Source organism: Falco biarmicus, chromosome 2 (genome assembly GCF_023638135.1).
Source record: "Falco biarmicus isolate bFalBia1 chromosome 2, bFalBia1.pri, whole genome shotgun sequence".
In the NCBI taxonomy this organism is placed as follows: domain Eukaryota; kingdom Metazoa; phylum Chordata; class Aves; order Falconiformes; family Falconidae; genus Falco; species Falco biarmicus.
Genome location: NC_079289.1, coordinates 109451283 through 109475083, shown reverse-complemented (window position 1 = coordinate 109475083; position 23801 = coordinate 109451283). Strand labels below are relative to the sequence as shown.

Genomic DNA, 23801 nt, shown 5'->3' with positions numbered 1-23801 from the left:
ACACCGCTCTCCCCAGCCCCTTAGGGACTGCTGTGCTCTGTGCCTTCTCCGCTTCCTCATCAGGAGCAAAAACAACGAGAAGCAAAGCAATAATCAAAGAATCAAGCTTTTAAAGCCTTTTATGAATCTGACACACCAAACTTCAGGACTCCTGCTGGGAAGTGTGCACACTGTGTGCAGGCAGAAAACACGTTCAGAGCAGAGTTCAGTCCATTGCATGTGGGAGTTTGGATTCCTACAGATCAAATGTGCAAAAAAGCACTTGAATTTTTCTGTTCCAAGGTTCTTTCATGCAGATTCACAAACCTATGAGCGTTTTACTTTATTTTTTACTTTATTTACATTTAGTTTATACTCATATAACAGACATTTCCATTAGTAAAACATGAAAGGCCTTTTAAAACACTACCCTACAGAAATCAATGTGTTACATGTGGCAGGTCTGTATCAGTGGAGTGAAGCAACCCAGCTCCTCACTGTGTTCACCGTTTTCCAAACACTGAACCCCCCCCTCCACTGGGGTGGGTGTGGGTGTGGGGGTAGGAGGTGGTGAAAAAGAAAGTACATTTTTGTTCTTGAAAGCCTCTAGTGGACCTTATAAATTTGATCGTTCTTGGCATTTTTGATGTTCCTAGTCGTTTGCACACTGCAGCAGCCACATGTTGTCACTTAAAATCTAAATATCGGATAACTGCTAACTGAGACTTTATTGTGTATCGTGCTTTTTTTAGGAATTAGTTTTGTAAAGTAAAAATGACACTAACTCTAAAAGCATGTTTAATAAAACCTCAACAATCTATGTGCTGAGTTTGCACATATTCTTTTCTCATAATCAAAAGAAAAATGTAAAATAAAAATAGTAGAGAACAGTGCCCATTTTTGGAGCCTTGAACAGATGTAAGTGATTACAGCTTCTTGTTTGGTTTGCTTTGATTTTTTGGTCTACTTTTTGAAAGTTCTGTCAACTTCATTTTTGCTTATTTCACTTTGTTTGGATAGTTTTGCCTTACTGAGTTTCCTGTGATGCTTCTGGTTATATGAAAAGTCTAGTCCAAATCACAGCACTTCAAAAATAATAATTTTTCAGTTCTTGGGTTTCCTCAACCCAACAGAGTACTTTTCTCTCTCCAGGTAATCATATACTCACTAGTACTGCCAAGTTCAGATATTCAGCATGTGCAGTAGCGTGGGACTAACACAGACATCGCAGGGTGTTGTTCCAGACTCCTGTGTAATGTTATGCAGGACCAAGTCTGCTGTCTTCTGGTTGCCCTCCTAAAAAGGGAAAGAAAAAACAGCTGCTTGCTTTCCTAACCTAGCTGTGGGACAATTCTTGCTAATACTCATGCTGCATTGAGCAATTGATCTTTTTTTTTTTTTTTCCTCTTGAAAAATAGTTACCTAACAAGATACTTATGTGGCACATGGTCACATAAAGGCTGCTCTTTTATTTAACATGGAAGTGTGGGTGGTTAGTTATACTTGGGTCTAATTAGACTATTATTCTTCAAACTCAACTGCTTTGCTTTTGCCTCTGTCTCTGCTGCTGCGGCTGTCAGTTGTCTGCTTGCCTCTGCAAGGTCGCCTGGTCCTGGTTGCATGGGGGACAATAAATTACACGGAGGTAAGAGGGGGAAAAGTGAGTTCTTTCCCCCTATATGTTAAAGAGAGAATAAAACCCACAAACCTTCCAGCAAAAATAATGCTGTTAAAAAACTAAAACTTGAGAAACTGAAATGCCTTCCAGGTGTATACCTTGAAATTTTTTGTGCTACATGGAATATATTTCATTTTGAAACTAGCCATAGAGATTTATGCTTACGCAACTTTGTCTTCCCTCACAAATTGTGAAGTTTGGTTGCTTGAACAAAATTATTAAGACTCAAGATCTCTTAACTGTAAGCTTGTGTATTTTATATCACGGCTTTTCCAAGTGGCTGTGCCATTCAGAATGCCACATTTTTGAAAGCAAAAGATGTTGACATGATGGGTTGGACTCCCTCCACCACAGCCCACATTTCGGACTCTGCAGATCTTGCTTATCCCATTCATCTGAAATCATGTGTCTCATATGACTACTTTGAACTCTGGTGTTCAGTTTGAGCATTTCTCTTGGAATAAGACCTGACACAAATCAAGTAGGAAAAAATTTGGTTGCTCAGGGTAAAGTGTTGCCATAGAAGCTGTAGGTATCTGATGAAGCTGTTTTATGGTTCATGGTAGGTATTCCAGGAATTAAGTGGTTCTGTTCTCTGGCAGACCTGTATACTGAGTAGAATTAAAGATGAGCTGTCATTACCACGAGACTATACAGTCATTGCAACATGATTTTGAAAAGTGAGCTACAAAACATTTTCCTACAGAGAAAATTATTGTGTAGTAAAGGAAAGATTGCCTTGAGGTAGAAAGTCAGCAAGCTAAGCAAAGCAGGTTGCTGGGCTGCTGCAATCTTGCTGCGTGATTCTGGGCAAGCCTTGAAGCTGTTCAGTACTTCTTATTCAGCATTTCTTGAGCTGTTGGGACTGAATTCATTCATACGCGTAAAGCAGCCTGACACTGTTGCAACAAAGCTGTGTTGTGCGCCTTTGCCAAAGTGTTACTACATCCTAAATCATGAATAGACTCTTTTTTTGTAGGCAAACCAGTATTGTAATAGTCCCATTAAATACTCAGGCCATGCTCCACTGTAGGTGCTTCAGATTGCATAATACTTGCATGATCTAGCCCACCTACAAATATTTTGAGATTTTCCTTATAATAAAAGTAAACATCACTTTACCATTTCAGTTATCTGCTGAAGTGTCAAAGTGGTTTTGAAGTTAACTGTCCCTTGTATTCAAGGATCTCAGAAGTTTATAATAAACTAGGAATGTCTTTACAGTAGGTAATTTGCATGATTATAACTCCTGGGAAATTTGCATTGATAGTGACTGTCGTTAGTATGTTTCATGAAAATACACTTTGCACACATCCTGAACTGTCAGTGCGAAATTCTGGCATTAATGAAATCAGTATATTACCATTGTCTTCGTTGGACTAATATTTCACCCTTTCCAAGAAAGTATATAGTATAATTTACAGCAAGGGAGAAGCCCCTTTTTGAAGTGCTGAATGAGTTGACATTCTTCATCTTTTTGTTGCTGTTGCTGTCACTGCTTCACGTTTTGTTGTTATTGGCTTGTTTGTCATTAAGTTACTTTCCTTTTGCCAGCTGGAATTTTATGGACATACTCCATATTCATTCTCATTTTTGTCCTAATGAGACTTTCTGCTTAGAAAATGTCCATGTTATATGTCTTGCCGGTGTCTTTTGCATTTGTCATTCTTAAATATTAGGAATTACCCAACTGGAGGTGGCAGCTGCTATTCTGCTTTCGTTATCCAAAATCACAATCTTTGGTGGTAAAAGAGGTCATGTATTATATCTGTTATTCCTGAAGCTGAATGTAGGTAGTTGTAACGGGTTTTTGTTCAGTAGGAGGAGAAACCTTAACTTTAGCAATCTGGACATTTTAAGTAGGACATGGGGAAATAACTTTTTAAATTTGCAAAGAGTCGTTGGAGCAACCAGTGTAAATACACCTGTGAGCCTGCTTTTCTAATTTTTTCAGATTCAAAAAGAGAACACAACCTTCAAAAATGTTCACTTTTAACATTTCAGCTTTTTAACTTTTAACATTCACAGTGGCAAACTGTGTTCTCCCTATGTTTACCCATCTTAACCAAGGCCATTTCTTTTACTACTATAAATATAAAGTTCAAGAAAAAGGCAGTTCTTCGTCTTTGAAGCATATATGCTTTTCAGACTGCAGTGGCAGTCTTACTGTGCTGCCCTGTCAGTGAGTCTCAAATTCACCTTGAAGGATCACCCCAGGGATGTCAGCTGAACCTCTGACCCTTCTGTTCTGACTGTCACCAAGGTTAGCACATCATTACAGCTTGTGATGCTCGGGATACCTGTTCTTTTGGAGCGTTTATCAGCCTACACTGTTTCTGAGAACTTAAACAGAAGCCTCAGTCTCTCATTGCTTTTTCATAGGAGTGTGTTTTGTTGATTTTTGAGAGTGAATTATATTTCTTCCTAGTTTTGTGTTTCCCTAGATGGGAAATTTTAAAACTTACAGCTTTACCTCTTTTTTCCCCTAAATGATTAAAATAAAAACTATATGACCATAAGCAAAAATAAAAAGATGAGGAAGCATTTCCTTTTAAATACAAAATGAGCAGATTCATACCTGAACTGTTGCTTACAGTACTACATAGCTACACAGTGCAAAAAAGTGTGTGGGGACAGACATCATTAAGTATTGGCTTTGTGGAGTAAGTTCTAGCTACTTACAGGTTAAGGATACTTTATTTGTTTGCAGTTGTCTTACCAAGGTACCATGTTGGATAATTAGCTGGTTATAATTAAAATGGGTTTTGGTTTGCTAACCCAGAAAATTATATGTGCAAATACTGTTCCTGTCTGTGGGACTGATACTTAGCCAAGGGAACTCTTTTAAGAGAAGTCTGCTGACATGGATTTTTCCAAATATGTATTACAATATTGTTTTAATACATTGTACCCTATAAATGTGCTCTTAGCAGAGTTCATCATCCCCGCCCCCCCCCAAGATTGTCCTCTGATAAAACACACAGGCCATTTGATTGGCCAGATCTACTTCTGGATACTGTTAATGGCCATCAGTTTTGTGGTCATGAAATAATAAAAGGAATAGATACCAAAATCAGTTTTATTCTCTCCCCTACATTCTTTCAAATGACTTCCACATATTCTCATTTGAGAATTGACACTAGCTAATGTTGAAAAGTTTTATAAGGTGAAGATGACCTATTTATTCATGTGCAGTGGAGAATGCCAGATCAATTTTTGTTTCTGCAAATGCAGGAGATTACTTTTAATCCCAAGCAGCCAATAGGCTATTAGGTTTTACCTTTACATTCTTTCCTCTTTACTTTCTACAGGATGCAGTCTTTAAAATAGGCCTATAGGCATTAAACCTGGGTACCTATCTGCAGCATTCAGACTATATGCAAAGTTATTTTATGTCCACTTTACGTTCAGCTGAGAGAGTTGAGATATTCCTGGGACAGTGTTGTATCCTTTTCTGTCCTCTCTGTAAACACTGAACACAATTTTTTAGGTAGCAAGCCTTAAATCACTTACTCTTTTCAGTTAGATTTCTGTCATTTTCCTTCTCTTACACTGGTCTGGAAACTTAAAATAGTCAGGGTAACAGCTACACTAACTCCAGTTAGGTGTGATCCAATGTGGTTTTTTTCCCCCTTTGGAAGTGTTTGAACAGTAGTTGACAATGCCAGAAAATAGGTTTCTGAAAAGGAAAAGTGTTACTTATTTAACCACATGGTCATACAGAAGAAGAAACAACACTTCAAAACATTCTAATACCTGTGTGCCTAGCTGACTAATTTAGCATCTAAAATGTCTTTCTGATGGAATCCCGTATGTATACCTTCTTCCAAATACCCACTGAATGAGCTTCTGGTCTTCTACTCTTCAAGGAAGTATGTCAGGCTCAGCAGGGGCCCAGTCCTCTGCTTCAAGGGGAATCTCTACTAAGCATTTGTTGAAAAGTTACCATTAGGATCATAAGCTCATACCTTTGTGGTGTGTTTCCACGCAATCCTGCTGTGAAATTAGCTTGCTGCGTGAGCAGAGTGAGCCTAGATCAAAATCTAACACGTTATTAAAGGAAACTCTAAATACAGTAAATATAGTATTTTCATATTGTGTGCATAGAATGGCCTGCATTTCAGATTGTTCTTGGCATGGATGGTTAAAAGTGTCAGTAATATCATCTATAGTACATAATTTATGCTTCATTTCTCTCAAAACTTGAAGAAAATTTGCATCTAATAGGATTTTCCAGAATTTCTATATTCAGAAATTTAAGAATTTTTAAGCTTTTTTTCTGAAATATAGTAGAAATATTCATATTATATTCTACTAACGATTTCTTGCCAAACTTTAGGTCTGGGGAAAACATGTAACTTTGGTAAGATCCACTTTCAGTGGATTGCAATGAAAAGGACAAAACGTTTTTAAGTTTTTATGGCACTTTAGTCAAATGTGTAGTAACACAAGGAATTATTTGAAAGATGAAGAGAATCATCAGAACATTTTTTTTTTCCCTCTGTATCAAAAATTCTCTAAAATTGTAACATTTATGGTCATGACTGACTGCCATTTACAGTAGAACTTGGCTTTCATTTTTCTTCAAAAAATCAACAATATGATTGACTTAGAAAAAGTCTGTATGAAGGTGTCCTGGTTTTGGCTGGGATGGAGTTAACTTTCTTCTCAGTAGCCGGTGCAGGGCTGTGTTTTGGCTGTGGTGTGAGAGCAATGCTGATGGCACACGGATGGGGTTGGTTGGTGCTGGGTGATGTTCATACTGAGTCAAGGACTTCTCAGGTTCTCGGGCCCTGCCAGGGAGAGGGCTGGGGGGGACGGGGAACTGGGAGGGGACACAGCCGGGACAGCTGACCTGAACTGGCCAAGGGGATATTCCATACCATGGGATGTCATGCTCAGTACATAAGATGGGGGAAGAAGGAGGAAGAGGGGGGACATGTGTCATCGTGGCGTTTGTCTTCCCAGGTAACCATGACACGTGCTGGATCCCTGCTCTCCTGGGGATGGCTGGACACCTGCCTGCCCGTGGGAAGTGGGGAATGAATCCCTTGTTCTGCTTTGTTTGCATGCACAGCTTTTGCTTTCCGTATTAAATTGTTCTTATCTAAACCCTTGAGTTCTACATCCCTCTCCAATCCTCCTCCCCATCCCTCTGGTGAGGGGGAGTGAGCGAGTGGCTGCGGGGGGCTGGGTTGCCGGCCAGGGTTAAACCATGACGTAAGTATATGAAGGATAAACCTTAATGGTACAATGCAAAGTTCCGCTCGCTATTTAGTTTATATACTTCTTATATTTGAGGGGATTTAGAACTTTCCCCCCCTTAATTTCTGAATGTTTATTCAGGGTTTGAAAACCACATTATGTGTCTTCCATTAGAAATGAATCTGCAAGTGTAGCAAGTATAATTTCTTTACCTTTTCTGGACATAAATAAGCAAAGCAAGTGGATCTATGTTGGAACAAACATACCCTGTAAGATAAACAAGGGTGAACTTTTCTGTTAACAAAATTTTCTGTAAGGTTATGCCTTGGTTCAGACATCAGGGTACTTATGTGACCTACTTGAAATTTGTTTACATAGTGCAGTAGTGGTTGATCCTGCTAATGTTCCTGTTAGAAAAGGAGGCAAGAAGACTAAGGAGGCTTATAGATAAGGTCTTTTGTTTGCATAGATACTATCAAAACTGTCCTTTAAATACTGTCTTCCATGCCTGTTCACATACATCAAGTTTCCCCAGCATTCTTTAGTGTGTGTTTTTTGCATCATTTTCCTTATCTTTCCTTGAGGTACATCAGCATGTGTGGGAAGTCAGCAAAAGAAAAAAATCACAGTAAAGGGAGCAACACAGAGAAATGCCAGTCGCAGATACTTCTGGAAATATTTGTATGTATTTGTGGTGCTGATTGAAGTCACAGAGTGTCTGAGGAGTGGTGACTCCAGGCCTTTTGTAAATGGTCTCCGTTCGGTCAGGATGGGACTCATTGTATTGCATGCCATGAGCTACAGGCAACACCTTTTGGTGATCTACATGTAGGACCAGATTTTGAAAGTGGAATTGCAAACTCGACTACCTGGATGTGTCAGTATGTTCATCTGATAGTCAAAAGCATTGACTGCCCCTTACTTTACACAGTTGCCAAGGACTCCTAACTTTTGCCATCTGTTTTTGAAAAATTTGGCCAGATGAGTCTTTTTAAATGCAGAATTATGTCTTCTTCACTGTTTGTCATGCTGAGTGCCTGGCAAAGAAACAGTCATGTCTTTAAAAGTTAAGTCTTTACTTCAGACTGAACATTTGGGTTTGTATCTGTTTTGGAAGCATAGTGAGGCTGTTTCTGTGTTTTTAGGGAGGAAACGTTTACTGTGGGAATGCAATTGCAGATTTTAACTTCCTGGCACTGTCATAAAAAAAGGTAATTTGTACCAAAGGAACTGAAATCTGATCAAATAACACTTAGTTTTCTGTAAAGATCGCTTCCTATTCATTATGTGTTTTTACACTGCTCACACAGAAGACATGACAGCTTCCTATTTATGTTAGGGTAGTAGTAGTTTAACAAAAGGCATGCATGCAGCCATGAGAGAAACTGGAAAGATAAAAGTGCTGAGTAATTTCAATTTCTCTGCTGTTTCTACAAGCCCATTTTACCAACGCCAAACTGCCACAAACAAGAGACACCGATTTCCATACAGAACTTGGCCAGCTGGATTGTACTTTACTTTGTTTTGTAGATACAAATGGGAAAAGTTGGGCAGCTGGTATTTCCAGTATCCAGAACAATTTCTTCCCATTTCCAGCCACTTTTCTTTGCCTTGTCCGTTGGTGCAGTTTACAATACCCTTTCAACAACAAATATTGTGCCAGGCATTTAAACCCACCGTGGCATCTGAGAGGAGTAGCAAAAAACCTCTGCAAAGGAAGCAATTACCCCAGCAGGGCTCCACAGCCCCCCTGAATAGCTCGGGCAGCCCCCAGCTGCGAGCAGACAGGCAAGGGGAGAGGCAGGGTTCTGCAGGATTCAGTCTCATTCTCCTTGGCTATTCACACGGCAACCGCTTCCATGTACACACTGAGCAGTAAGTGGTTCGCTGCTCCAAAGGCAAAGGCTGAGTGGGAGTAGCTGAACTGGTAGGCAGCCTGTTCCTGCTGATACTGGAGCCGTTTTTCTCAGTGGCGAGCCTAGCAGTAGCCCATGAGCAGCTTTCAGAGGGTATCGTAGTTAAAGGATGGCGGTAGGAAACGTGTGAGCATCAGGGAGCAGTGATCCCAGGACATACCGAGAATGAGAACAGTGTGGGCTTTGTTCTGCTTGACTGCAACCTGCGCTGGCTTATTTCAAGAGTAACACGCCCAAGTAGCTCCTGCTTCACTGTCCGTTGCTAAAGAACAGCTGAACAGGGGCGAACAGACCGAGAGCTGCAGGTCACCCACTCCCTGTTGAGCCTGTCTGGAGTATCTAAAGTTGAGCACAAAAATAATAATCATGATGCTGGACTGCTGTGTGGGCGGGGGAAATTGGGGGACTTGATCTTTACCTCTCTGTGCATACATTCTCCTCCTTATTTTTTGTGTGTTTAAATTTTAGCGTCTTCCAATCAGGGACCTTATCTGTAGCTATATTGTCTAGCACAATGGTTTTCAGCATTCCTTCAATAAAAATGAAAGTTACGGTCAGATTTACTAATGGTTGCCTGTGACTGCAGGTTTTTACCTCAGTCCTGTAGCACAAATTTCTTGTGCAGACGACAAAAAATACAAGGAAATCTGTGATTTATGATCTGCATGTGCTGCAGTCACAATAGCTGCGGTGATCACTGATGGAAGAGTGAAATGTGGAAGGTTCATATATTACTTTTGTGTTTAACTGTTCATGAAAGGGACAATGTGGTGCATGTGTTCCTTTTTTTTTTTTAACAGTTACACAAATTATGTGAAAGGTTTAACGTTTTCACAACTTTGTACATCCAGCATAGTCTTAATATAAAAGTTAGAGTTGTACTAAGCCTAGGCTCTGTCAGAGATAAATGCAATAGAAACTCAGCCCAGGTTTATGTGCTCTTTTTGAAGTGTGGTCTCATTTTCATGACATGGCATCCTGTTCAAAAGTCAGAAAATAAGTAGGTTTTAATTATGTTACAAAAATAAGTTACATTTTTGCAAAATATTAGTGTATTTGTAGTGTTAGTTGGTAGGGCCAACACTTCTTGGAAGTAAGCTTGATTGTAAAGTTTGAAAGAAAATATTTTGAATGAGAAGTCAGATAGATCTGTCTCAAATTTTAAGACTGTCAAAGTACCAACTTGGAAATGTATGAAAGAAACCACTGCATTTTTGCCACCTGTGACTAATTTTCTTTGCTTGATGTGGTTCTCAGTTTATATTCTGTGCCGTAAAGGGCTCAGATTTACCCTCAGAAAAAGACAAAATCTTTCTTGCCCTGGGAAGCTGCTGTGCCAGCCTTCACAGGCAGTCGAGTGCAGGGAATGCAAGTCACAGGAAGGACCCAGGAGCCTGTTAATTTGCATCCCCTTCAGTGAGGAGCCAGCACTGGACAGCCAGTCTCGGTGGAGATGTGCCCTCTCCTCAAGGCAACTGGGATTCTGTGCCAAATCTGCTGTGTCTCAGAAGGTCACTGAATGACAGAAGCCAAAGCTGAAAATAATGATCTGCTGCACAGAGCCATGCAAAGAGAAAATACTTGAATAATTCTTTTTCCTTTCTGTTCTCTGTTCTTGGACGGTGATGATTTTGTGCTGTTGTTTCACAACTGTACTTTTAAGTCTAGAAGAACCTTGGTTTTGCATGTTAAAAACCTTTTCATTCCTTGTGGGAGCTCATCGTAGAAGACCTGTGAACATCTACTTCAAAGCTCTTGATAACTTGAGTCCTGTCAGCACAGTTCTCTTCAGAAGACCCTATATAAGTACCTGGAAAAATCCCACGTTTTGGCACGATGCCTGTGAGAGTTCTGCTCTCTGAGAAATGTCTCTCATCAGATTACAAGTCTTGGTGAAGCTTTATCTACCCGTGCTTCTGAGCTTTGAAGTTGAAAGTTAGGACTCTGCCATTGGAGACTCATGCTTTGCACAGCTCCTCTTTCCCTAGGGGAAAATAGGAAATGTCCTATTGACAAAATACACCCTGTGATTCCGAGTTGTCTTAAATCCACGTCGTTGTCACGCCAACATTAACTCCAGGCTTAGAAAAGTAAGACAGCATTGGTCAATACCTACAGTGGCAGTTTGGAACTGAAATCCCCGTGAACTCAGCGGCAGAGCCCATGCCTCTCAGATGGCGTGGTGGTGGTACTGTGCCCCTGCACCCCCCGGCGGTGCTGCCCGCGGGGTTTGGGCAGCCTGGGGGAGGGGGGCAGAGGCTGCTCTGGTCGGGTACACGGGCCCTTGTGGTCCCTGGAGAGCCAGTCTGAAACCACCCATGGCTTCGTTCTCCGTGACTTTTCAACACAGCCCCACAGAGCAGCCCCGCATCTGTCTTTCAAAGCGCAGGCATGCTTAGTGGGGAATCGCTGCTTCGATCCTCTGTAGATTTGGGCTGTATTGTTTCTTTCACAGTTAGCAGGTAGGACTCTTTCATATGTTTTAAAATTTGTGGTTGGTTAGGATTATTTTCCCTTATTACATTTGCAATACTTTAGGTAACATAAAAACTGAGAGATTTCGTGTGGCAAATTAACCCCAGCTGGTCTGGGGTTTTATCCTTGGATGTGTGTAAATAACACAGTGGTGGTGATGCTTAAAAGAAAATTCCTGTGTAACAGATACTTCAAATCATCTGACTTGCTTAAGGGGAGAGAAATGAGGACATTCCAGACACTGGGTTCAGTTCAAGTTCACTTTGCTGATTTCAGTCACTGATTGCAGTGAAAGCTGCAGCAGTGCATCCCAGCCAAGATTTGTGCATGAAGTGAAATACACGGTTTTACAGAAATATCATAGTGGTCATTACGAACATGTCATTCCCATGTTGGGCTCAGTTGGGTTTTCTTTGGGTGTTGCAGAAACATCGGTTATTTTCATATATTTTTTTATTGTCCTGTAAGTTATCCTTATGTGTTGCTCGTTACTTGTTTTGTGTGTTTTCTGTGCTCAGTAAATAGCGTTGTGAAAAACAATTTCAGGCAAGTGTTTGCTACTTGTTTTTTGGGGGTTTGGTTATGGGTTTTTTAGGGTTTTTTGTGTGTGTGCTCTTAGTATGTTTGTTTGTTTTTTGACTTGGTAGGGCAGATTTAAATCCATGAAGGTAGTCATAACATGGTTTTGTTGTAGGAGGATTTTAATCTTAGCTTATAATCAGAAAGGAAGTATTACACAGTAAATGTTTTGTGCTGTAGCTGTGAAAACATTTCAGGAAAGTATTTTACTGGTTCAAATATTTTTATGTAAACATAGCTGTCTGTTCAGAAATTAGTTGTGATTAATGTGAGCCTATACGGCCTATTTTGAATTAAATCTTCCTTTGTGATTAACAAAAGCCAAATGTTTATAGAAAGTAAGTTTGGGATTGTTACAGTTTTAAACTTCTGAAAATTTTACATGCTGAGGTATGGATTTTTTTCTTTTCTGAAGCTGATTGATGACATTCTGCATATATCCTGGCTGTTTCCACGATCTTGTTAGTTGGGTGAAGTATCAAACACATATGGTAATTGTGATATTTGGTGTCTTGTGATAATGCCAAGGGCTGAATAACCCTCAGCTGCCTCTGAAGTCACCAGACAATTCAGGACACAGATAACCCTTAAGCCTTTGTAGGTATCCACCTTCTTGTAGATACAGCCATTAATAATGAGGCCATAAAAGAGGGGAAGGCAGTCTCATGAGCAGACTTGAATCCGATTCTGACTCTGATGTATCCTGTCTGGATTGGCAGGGGTGCCAGAAGCAGCAGCTTGAATCTATTGTCATTTTATCTACCTTAAATGCTCTTTCTTTTTAAGTAAAGGTACCTTCCTGTGCATTTTGCACCATCCTTTATAGACTCTACCTTCAGGCCTGTCATCATTGCAAGACTGTTTTGTTGGTCTGTGTGGTAGGGGGGAACAATTGACTTGCACTTTGTCATGACACAGCAGAGAAAGACCACTTGAAAGTATGTTTTAAACGTCTTTCAAATACTTTTTTTGTGTGTGTTTGATCTGGACGAGGCAGCACGTACCTTCCTGGGGTTCCAGGGAATGGAACCGAAAGCAGGACAGACTCCTCTGTCTGAACTTTGAAGCTGTACAAGAGCAAACTTTAATCATTGTTGAAGACCTATTCCAAACACGTTTTGATGTCTAGTGTCTGATATTTAAGTATACTGTAATAGATAGAAAAGAATACTTGGGGTTCCCAAGGCTTAAAACAAGACACACGTTTTAAAATGAAAATTTAAGATAAGTATTCATTTATACTGTTTTTCATTCAACTTTGTTAAAACTGCAGATTTGTCTTCTCTTGCTGACGTTCCATGCCTTACATTCTGTGCTGCAACAATAGGTCATAATATGGATATACTAATCTGTTTCGGGATGCTAGACTGCATAGAGGAAATCAAGCAAACTCTGTGTTTCCTAAGGAATAAAACCTCCATTTTACTTATAGCTACCATTGGTGACACTATTAATTACAATTGCCCGTATTTGCCTTGTTCTTTAACTATGTTATTGTCATTTATAATTAGATGGCACACTTTTAAAGCAAAGACCACGTCTGACAGGTTAGTATCACATGCCTGTCACGTCTCATTTAAATAAAATGTGATACGTATGCTGTACTATAGAAGACTAAAATATATAAAATTTGAGTTACTACATATTCAGAAACGCTGGCTATTCAAACAGAGTATTTTACCCTGCAGTCTAAATTTCATTTTCTTATGGATTTAAATTTGTTTTAGAATTATTTTGCAATAAAGCAGATTTCATTTATTAAATAAAATAAAACTAGGAGCTAAAAGAAAGTAAAAAAACCCAACAAAACACCAGCCACCTTTATATTTGGACTTCCCAAGGATTTATCTCATGGCAGCATTCTTTCTCATATTTCATAGCACATTTCTGTGAAAAGTAAATTAATCACCCATATATATAAAAATATTTCTTAACACAGACAGATGGGTATGGATTTATACGTACAGAAATTTCCACATGCACACACAACATGCATAGGTATATAAAATATGGTCTTAAAATAAGTATATATGTGTGTACAGTTATACTGAATACTTGGTGGTATGTTGTAGAACCCTTGGGTAAGTTTTTTATGGATTTGATTTATTGGCTGACCGAGTTGATTCATTATTTGTATATGATTTTCTGCTGCTGGGTGGCCATAATTTACAATTCTGGACCTAGTTAACTCTGTGGGTGCCTAGAGTGTTCTGTATGAATGGCTCCAACTATTGTTTAAAGAAATAAATGAAGTGGACTTGCTTGAATGAACAATTTACTCATGAGGAGCAAAATATGGTCAGCCAGGCAGGTCATAGAAAATAGCTTTCAATAACTCTTTGTAAGGCACCATGCTATCATATATTCTTTTAACGTACATACAACAATCCATATGTGTTACAGGCAACTGAAGATCATCTGTGAACCGCCGATCACAGTCTTGTTGTTTCATCAGTATTCAGTGCTGTTCTTGTATTCTCTGCTTGCAAAGCCCTGATGAATTTGCTGGTAGGCACAGAACGGAACAAAATCCTGAAGAGGCGTGAAAAGTCCAAAAGTACCTTGGCATCATTTCTGTATAAATGGAACATGATACTTACTTCCATCTTTTCAAAATTGGACTTTAAGCTTTGGCAGTTAGCAGAGTAATTCCTTTCCCATGATTTGCAGTATCACCCAGAGCAGTGTAATAAAACTGTTTGCTATATCTTGTTTACTAGGAAGAAAGGACTTTCTTTGTATTCAGTATGGTAACAACTCTTCTGGAGGTTTGGGATGAAATATTATACTGCCTGTCACTTTTTCAAACCATTATATCATTTGCTCCTATAAAGTCCAGCTGGTGTGTTCCGAGGCAGGGGCACAAATATGGGAAGAGCCAAAGCACCTAAATTAAAAGGCCTTGATTAATTAAGTATCCACAGACTGTGAATAGTTCTAATTTGCAGTATTTCAGATACTGCCCCCAAGGGTGATTGGCCTTTTTACTGCTCTAAATACTGGATACGAACTTACAGTACAGGACTTACGGAATATGAACTTAGTCAGACAAAGAAATGTAGCAGTGATTCTTGATGTGTTCCTGCGAAACTTCACAGGCGTTTATTTCATTGTGTACTTTGCTACTTAAAGCCATTGCTCTACAGTCCGTAGTTATTTCTAGGACTTCCTACTGAGAGAAAAAGTAGCAAACATTGGGTGTAAAGAACATAAATTTGTCATAGCTACAGATTTGATTTGCAGTGTCTTGTTGATAAATAGAAGGGCTTGATCAGTCTTACTAGAGATGGTGGGTACCTAATTGTTAAAATTTAGTGGAAAACTGGGGTAGCGATGCAAGAGTGGCAGTATGCTTTTTTTTTAAATGTCTGCGAATGCTCTAGTTACAGACACACAATTCTACATGCACTTGTGGTACATTTTATTGTAACTCTGTAATTCATCACAATTTAATGTGCTAAATTGTAGCTAAAGTTCTAAACCCTTCTTCTGTTTTAAGGAAAACAAACAAGATCAACAAACTAAAAACCCTGGGAAAAATAAATCAAATGCATTCAGAATTCCGTCTTGGAAGGGCAGCTTCCTGACATGTCTTTGGAAGTCTGCCTCAACGTTCAAAAGAGAATGTTTCCTCTACCTCTCCTTCCTTATGTAAATCTCAAATAAAGCGGAAGAAAAGCAGCTTTCGATGATATTTTGTTGTTCAAATGTTTCTACTTCAACGCTTCCTTCCATCTATGCCTTTAAGAGAGCCTTGTGGTGATTCCTAAAAGAAATTCCTAGGATAGTTCTTGTGGGAGGTTACAATTTCTGCAAAATAAGCAGTTGTGTCATATGGTAATGGGTTTGAATGGGATTTTCATAAGGGCTAAAATCACAGAGGAACACAAATGCTACTGAAAGTCAGGAGGACTTAAACTCTTAAGACATGTATGAAAATCGCTCCTTTTAGTTTACATGGGTTTGAAATCGTCAACTGAGTTAGTGAATTTTTGTGATATGTAAGTACATTTCTTTGTTAAATCCTGTGCATTCAATATTTATATACATGTAAAGTATATATTTCTGCATAAGTATCTCAATATATAAATACCCTAAAATGCCTGTGGAAATCTTTCTAAAATTGTTTTTTAAAAAATTATTTGCATAGATTAATTCAAAATAAATAGCTTTCTGTGGTTTAGGGAGATGTGAAACGGGAATAAATAGAGACAGACTTCTAGTTCTATTTTACATTCTCTTCTCATGCTTACCAGTTCAGTCAGTTAACAACCTAAAATTGCACACATATTCCTGAAATATGGGCGTTTGCAGGTCACCTTTACTTTTTCATTCTTCATGCCTCAAATCCCTATTGAAGTTTCAGCATTACTAGATTTCTGGATGATAAAGGACCTATCTTTTCTGCTCTCGAACGAGTGCCAAAGGCAACAGAATGAAATTTGTATGCAACACTATCTACATTACACGTGCATGTTCATTTATCTCAATAACTGACTGTCATCTTTGTGTGCGTACATCTTACAATGATAATAAGAGCCCAACAGTGCTCAAGGTGTCAACTTTTCAGGGATAGATTTCTAGCTGCAGGCAACTTGAACAAAATACCTCGTATTAAGAACACTCTCCTCCTTGTCACTGACCACATTAGACCCTTTCATGTAGCTTCATCTGCGGCTTTTATTTATTGTGTACTTTACTTCCGCCCATGCCTTGAACTGCGTAGGTTTTCCTATGTGAATGGACTCATAAGGCTATGTTTGCTTAGAAGTGTAATTAATGTAATTAAGTAATGGATTGTATCTCAAAATAAATTTGGTGTGTATTCAGTTGCCTACAAAAATCTGGCTGCATTTTGGTGAACTTTGAGACTTGTTGAACCATTCTGTCAATCAGATGGGAAAATAAATACTTTTAAAGGGAGATCAGATATTTTCATATCCATTTAAAATATGTATTTATTTGTAATTATATAAAATAATAAGATTTGGAATCACAAAGGGAAAGTATGTTTTTTGCATTTTGGGGTTATCAGAATTCCATTTTCTTCCAAAAACTAAATTCAGAATTAAGAGCAGAATGTTACTCACTTCTCAGTAAGGATTTAATTGCTTCTTCCCAATTGCTTATCAGCCGTTAAAATTATTTATTTAAAGATGAAGAATTAAAGAAGAAAAAATTTCCTTCACTTCCTTAAGAAATGGAAACTAAAACCAACACAGAATTCATGAATAATAACGAGCATGACCAACGGTAGGATAACTATACATACTTCTCAAGACAAATTAATTGAAGCACCTGATGTGAAAATGGAATTTACATCTAGTGCAAATTTTTATTCTCCACCTGGTTATATCAAACTGCAGTAGTACATAGGAAGGAATTGTGGGCCTTCTGGCCAACAAGTATTAAAAAGGCTGTTGAACAGCCAGTAGTACATTACACGAAATGAAGAAAAGAGTAATAGGGGTCCAAATCTGAGAAATGTTTACATACTTAGGTAAAACTAAAAGAAGGAGTTTTTGCATAAGAGAAAGAAATTAAGTTAATAGGTTGGGGGGCGGTGTCCACTTTATTGTGTGATTTGGAAAATCACTGATAGCTTGTTTGATTTCATTGTCTGTAACAAAAGCTTTTTGAAATTAATAAATAGTATGAAATTGCTGGTTCATATTAAAGTATTTTTTGTTGTCCTTGATTTGTCCTAGATCAGAGGAGGAAAGCTTATGATCACATACACAAGAAAGAACGATGCTGGCAAATACGTTTGTGTTGGAACGAATATGGTTGGGGAACGTGAAAGTGAAGTTGCAGAGCTCACTGTTTTAGGTAAGAACTCCTTTTAAGACTGTGTTAATAAAAATTTCCTACTTTTGTTGTTCCTAGTAAGCTTTTTATTAAGGATTATTCTCAACGATTTCCTTTTCAGTGTTTATGTTGAAAATGCTTTTGCCATGGTTGTGTTCTAGCAAATGGGTGACAATTGATGGTTTTGCAGTCCACCTTGGACTGTTTTTGCTATCAGAAGACACTTTCTTACCTAGCTCTCGAACTGAAAATAATTCCAGTGTCCACTGACTGGATCAGTATTGTAAAATAATAGCAAAACAAAAATTAACATCAGTAAGAAGTAGAAGCTTAATTTTCCCTCTCACTGAAGAAAATCAGAATTATTCTAAATTTCTATTTTAAATAATAATCCTTTCATTTATAGTTATGTGTGCTGCATACAACAAGTCTACTTATTCGGGCCATCCTAATGACAGTTCCTCTGAGCATCAAAAAATTAAAATTAATTTATGATAGCTGAGCTTAGCTAAAAATGACACTTTTTGTTGCTAAAGCTGTAACTCCAAGTGCATTCTCAGAATTCCTTCAGCATGGGAGAGTTGCCTCATGATCACTGTAGATGCAGCTTTGGTAGTTTTTATTCAGATTGTGTCCCATGTTGCATTTAAAGTAGGGGATGCTTGAGGTAGCTTGATTGTTTCTGCAGAAGGAATAGATATTTTGTCATCACAGGATGAGAATATCGAAGCCGTGGTTCATACATCACAGTGCTGCTGCTGTAGTCCTCCTAGTCCTTTTACCTTTTTTTTTTTTTTTTTTTAAATGCAAAAAAATCAGGTTTAAGACCTCTCCTCTTAGTCATTGACACTTTTAACTGTCTTCACTACTTTTTAGGGTTAGGACTTGGGCAAATGAAATAGAGTTTCAATTGAAGCAGGATTTTCTTTAATAAAGCAAGGTTGTAGGCTGTCATAAAGTTGTTAAAACTGAATATCAAGCAAGATAGTGTGTAACTTTTTGGAAGCTAAGAAACTTCCAAAAAAAATCTAGAGTGAAAATAAAGTTGTAGAGACACTGAGTAAAGTCCTTGCACTGGGCTCCTTGTTAACTGTACCAGTTAATTGCTCATCACTAGTCTACTAGTAACCAGGGAATGATGGTATGGACTGTTACATAATCCAAGCTGTAAATTACTACTCTTGCTGAACACCTGTAAGAGGGATGTGTTGCAGGGAGAGGTCTGTCTTTGCCTTTTTCTTCATCTTGTTTTCCCTTCAAACGTATTTCTGATTTTCAGCCTGGGAAGACAAGTGAGGTTTTCTTTTCAGATAGGACAGTAAAGCTTTGAGTGTCTTAGCAGTCTATGTCTAGAAATCTTTAATACACCTTATTCTTTCAACTCAGCCTTAGATATGTGTGAAAAGGCATGAGAAACATGCTGACTTCGTATATTAAAAGCTTTCATTGTAAATGTTCTGTTTATGGGGTTTGGTTGTTTAGAAGTTGAACTTTTCCTTTTAGGTCTCTGCTTAAGATCAGAGGGAGGTTTGCACACCAGAAAGTGTAATATTAGAAAATTTCAAAGTGAATCTTGCTAAGCTTTCCTTGTATTTGCTAAATAATCATGTGGCAAAGATAGATACTTAAATCAGTGTCCATTATCAGTATTCCTTTCTCCATTTATGCGTTGGAATAAGAGTGTTATGAATGAGCAGACAAAAGCTTTTACGCTATTACTTTTCCTTTAGCAAACTGATCTAAAGAACAATGTGCTCTTGCGGGTTTTGCTGTTGTGCGGCAGTTCTGGCCTTACCAAATCAGTCATTTTTCTCTTGCATAATTAAGTTGGATATTCTTCCCCAAACTATTCTTACTCTGAAGTGTAATCTGGAACGTTCTTGCATTCATGTTGCGTTCTTAGTGCACCTACAAGAAAGGGGCTAGGGTTGGGGGTGTCTGTATTTCTATTTTTTAATTCACAGCTACATTCATGTGTGTAGGTCTCTGGTTTATTTCTCACTTTTATACGAACCCAGGTTAGAACTCACACTTAAAGATCAACTTGCTATTTCATATATCATTATTTGCATAGCGTTACAACACAAGCACAAGCATCCAGCTGGTCTGAACATCCTTGAGAATAAAGGAATCTTTTTTGTAGGGTTTTGTTCAGTTCACATTTCCATGTCAGTCCTTTTCGAACCATTCACTAAGGTTTTATAATACCGAATCTCTGTATCTTCATCTGCAAATTCAAAGTAATATTCGGAACCACCTTTTTCAAACACAGATGTGAGACAGTAAGAATATGGGATTGCCTGTCTGTCTTTCTGTCTGGTGTTTTTATATTCCTATGAGAAATTTGTGGTGTATTTTGGGGTATTCGCCCTTCCTGATTGTGCCAATGGCTTCAGACTTTTCCAGTTCTAGGGAGATTACATTTATATCTTTAATACATACAAGTCAAAACATGCAATTGCCTTCTCAACTGACTCAGAGCTTTCACAGGTTTATAGGCAAAAAGGTCATCTGCCTGAGGCAACGGAACCTGCCGAGCACTCTCCTGTTGAACCTTCCTTGTTCTTTTATGGACATTCTGTTGTCATCTTGTGCTCCCTTTCTAGATGGGGAATCCTTCCTGGAGTATCCCAGAAATTGTTAAAAATACTTTTCTTCCTTGTGCGTGTGCAGACCCCACTGCACTCCAGACTGGCGTGGAACTATGAAACTATGAATAGCCCAGCACCATAAAGTTTTCAACCCTGTTAGAGGTAGAAAAATGTATTGAACCCTTTCGTGAAATTTCAGGCTAGTAGCTGGGTTGCCAGAAAAGCACACAGCCTGTACTGAGATCCCGTTTTGTTTCACAACACCTGAGAAAAATTATGCAGTAATCAATCTGACTCTGGTGAGCCAGGATGCGGGTCATCTATGCCCTACAAGATAAATTGGGGATAACTGCAATTTTTATGAACAAAAATAATAGAGAGGACATTGTGGGGGTTTTTTGGGTTGTTTTATTTTATGTGTGCTAGCAAAAGAAAATGCTGTCTTTCTAATGTAGCATCGGAAACGATTGCATTGAACGCTGGTTGCTCTGCTGACACCTGCAAGCAGCCTCACAGAGATGCTGTGCTGGGCCTCATTTAGCCTTCAGATTCAGAGGCACCGCTGCGTCAGAACCTCCCGTGAGATGATGTTTGGTTTGTGCCTTCTGTCTTTCAGCAGCAGTGCAGCAGATGTGTGGTCATTTGTCTGGCTCCTTGCAGCAGGCCTGCTTCTATCTGAGGATCAAGGTGTATTTAGATTTTCTGTGCACGTTGTGTTTTCCTTTAGCTATATTAGCTGTGACGGTGATATTTCCTTTAGCTAGCTAGAGTGATGATAAAAGAAGTGAGGAAGTCTGTGCTCAGATCCTGAGCCCCTGTTGAAAGCATCTGCCTCCTGCGCTGAGGTTCACAGCACTGGCCATCTGCAGGGCTATGGATCTTCTGCCTGGGGATGGGAGCAAGAGGCACCTCCGTCAGACTCGTCACCCTGCTCCCCTTGCTCCAGCAGCCACAGTTCAGGGAAAATCGCAGTTTGGACACAGAAGTGCTGGAATAATCCCTGTTTTTCTTTCCTTTCCTTTTAGAGAGACCGTCTTTTGTGAAGAGACCAAGTAATTTGGCTGTAACTGTGGATGATAGTGCGGAGTTTAAGTGTGAGGCCAGAGGGGACCCAGTCCCAACAGTAAGGTGGAGGAAGGATGATGGTGAATTGCCAAAAGCAAGGTGCAGTACATGGAGTTACCTTTTCTATGTCATCTAGCTTGGTGTCTGATGTAGCCATTCAACATTTGACACGTAGCATTTATTTTTCTTGAGTGGAGAAGGCCTGGCTTGATCTAATAAGACATTTCTAATTACTATTGAGCTCTATTTGAAGTTATTTATATTGAAACTGAAGAACAGCTCGTTCTCAAGCTTTTGTTGTGACAACACATGACAAACACCACAAAAAATAACTTCCAGTCAGTAATATTTGACACAGATTAATGCTTCACCTGAAGAGTCTTTTTTAATTATTACACATTTTGGAGGATGTATAAGAAACGGTAAATTAGATTACCACATCAAAAAGTGTATACTGGAATTGCAGTTGATATAAATATAGTCTGGTAATGTAGAAAGCTGCCTTGGTTATACATGTTTTTGTTACTAAACTTCCAATTAACTTTTTTTTTTTCCCTGTCATTGCTCTAATTCAGGCTAAAAAGTAAACCACCTTGTTAAAAAGAAATATATTCTGTGATTGATAGATAGATTAGGTATTTTCTTACTTTGAATTCCCAATTATAAGTTAAAAACTTATTAGGGGATGGGACTGAAAGAAGAAACTCTGTAACAGTTGGCTCCAGCCATCCAAATCCAGCTTCCTGTTAATCTAGTCTACAGCTTTAATAAAAACTAGAGCATTTTTAAGAGAAAAAAAATTTTTCCCAAAAAGAGAAGCACATTGAATGCATTATACGAAGAAGAGAAAAAAAGGTGATGAATGCAGAGGAAACTGTAAAAGGCCACATTGTTCTTTATAAAAAATTATTTATCTTGACTCTCAAACAATTGTGATCTTCTTGAGAACAATATTTTCTTTTCAACCATGTTAAAAAAATCCTTCATTTTTTCATGGAAAAATTATAGGGAGAATAGTAAGTATTACTACATTTAAATGTTAAAAGCCATCTAACAATTAAAACATTCTGCATTAGAGCTTTATGATTGTATTATGCCAGTGAAATTCTACTGACGTCAGTAAAACTGACTCACATTGCGAATGAAATCAGGATAAGGTTTTCAAATATTTAGATATATTTTGCTTTTAAAACTTTAATTTTACATTATCAATTTATAAGGATTTATACATATTTTTAAGGGAAATACAGGTATAAAAATATTTAAGGGCAAACCCATCGTAATTTTTATCCATTACAGAAATTTTACAAAGGTCTATTATTTCTATTCACTGTTTATTATTATGTATATTTAAAGATACGAAATCCGTGATGATCATACCTTGAAAATCCGGAAAGTTACCGCAGGAGACATGGGCTCATATACTTGTGTTGCAGAAAATATGGTTGGAAAAGCTGAAGCATCAGCAACTCTGACAGTTCAAGGTAAGAATGTTTCTTTGCATAGTACTCCAGTCTAGAATAAATTTTTTTTGGTGGAGTTGCTATACGCAGACAATTCTGTATATACACAACTATGAGAGTTGTGACTTATGCAGGAACTCTGTGCTGTGTTGTGGAAAAAAAAAAAACAAACCAAAAAAAAAAAACAAGAGCAAAAATACAAGTTTGGTTTGAGTCATATTCTTAAGAAATTAAAGGACTTCACATGTATGATTTTTCGTAAGCAGTCTTTATGGTACTGGGATGGGGAACAGAGTATGTTTTCAACTTAAGTGTGATCCAAATCGTATCACTTAAAATCTTTGTGTCTGAAACCCTGACAGAAAGAAGAAAACCAGTATTACCAAGCTATATTGTTTTAACTCAAAAAAGAAAGAGTTATAAGTTCAAGTATCTGCCAAATTTTTTCAATTAAACACAGTAAAGAAGCAATGAATGATAAATTTGTTTGTGTATCTTTTAATACACTAACCCAGACCACTGGAATTCCTGTTCCTTTTTAATTATAAAAGCGTATCGTAGCACTACTGTTTCTTTGTAAGATAAAAAATCAATGGAACTCAGTGTACTAATATGTATAAAAATCCTTCATTGCCTTTATATACACAATCCAGATGTTCACTATTCGGATAATCCCTCTCTTCCTTTCCTGGGCAGCAGACAGGCAGTGATGTCATCCCGATGCTTTTTTCTAAGCACTGATGGTCCTTCTGTCCTTTTCTCTGCTCAGTGGGAATTAGCCATTATGGAGTTCTGGGGAAGTATAGGCTTAAAAGTATTTTATTGGTAACAGGCCTCTATTTTGATGCATTTACTGTAACAGGAAAGGTTTTCTCCTTAACCTGCTCTCCTTTCTCCACCAGAAACATTTATTGTCCCTAACATCTGTAGCTGTTAGAAAATAGGAATTACTTTGTTGAAGCTCTCATAAACCCAAGAATTTTGAGATGTTCTGTTTTGTTGGTCACCATGATGTTTACATCAAACTGATACCTTATGTTTG

The 23801-nt window shown here is 38.3% G+C and overlaps 1 protein-coding gene across 7 annotated transcripts in view; it reads left to right on the top strand.

Annotated features, from left to right (window-relative positions):
- The window catches only part of ROBO1 (roundabout guidance receptor 1), a 650998-nt gene that overhangs the window by 546399 nt on the left and 80798 nt on the right, over positions 1-23801 (top strand). For all 7 annotated transcript variants that reach the window (XM_056327045.1, XM_056327049.1, XM_056327048.1 and 4 more), the window contains 3 exons: positions 17541-17661; positions 21257-21395; positions 22653-22780. In XM_056327045.1, the coding sequence (XP_056183020.1) occupies positions 17541-17661; positions 21257-21395; positions 22653-22780 (388 nt within the window). The remainder of the gene's footprint in view (positions 1-17540; positions 17662-21256; positions 21396-22652; positions 22781-23801) is intronic.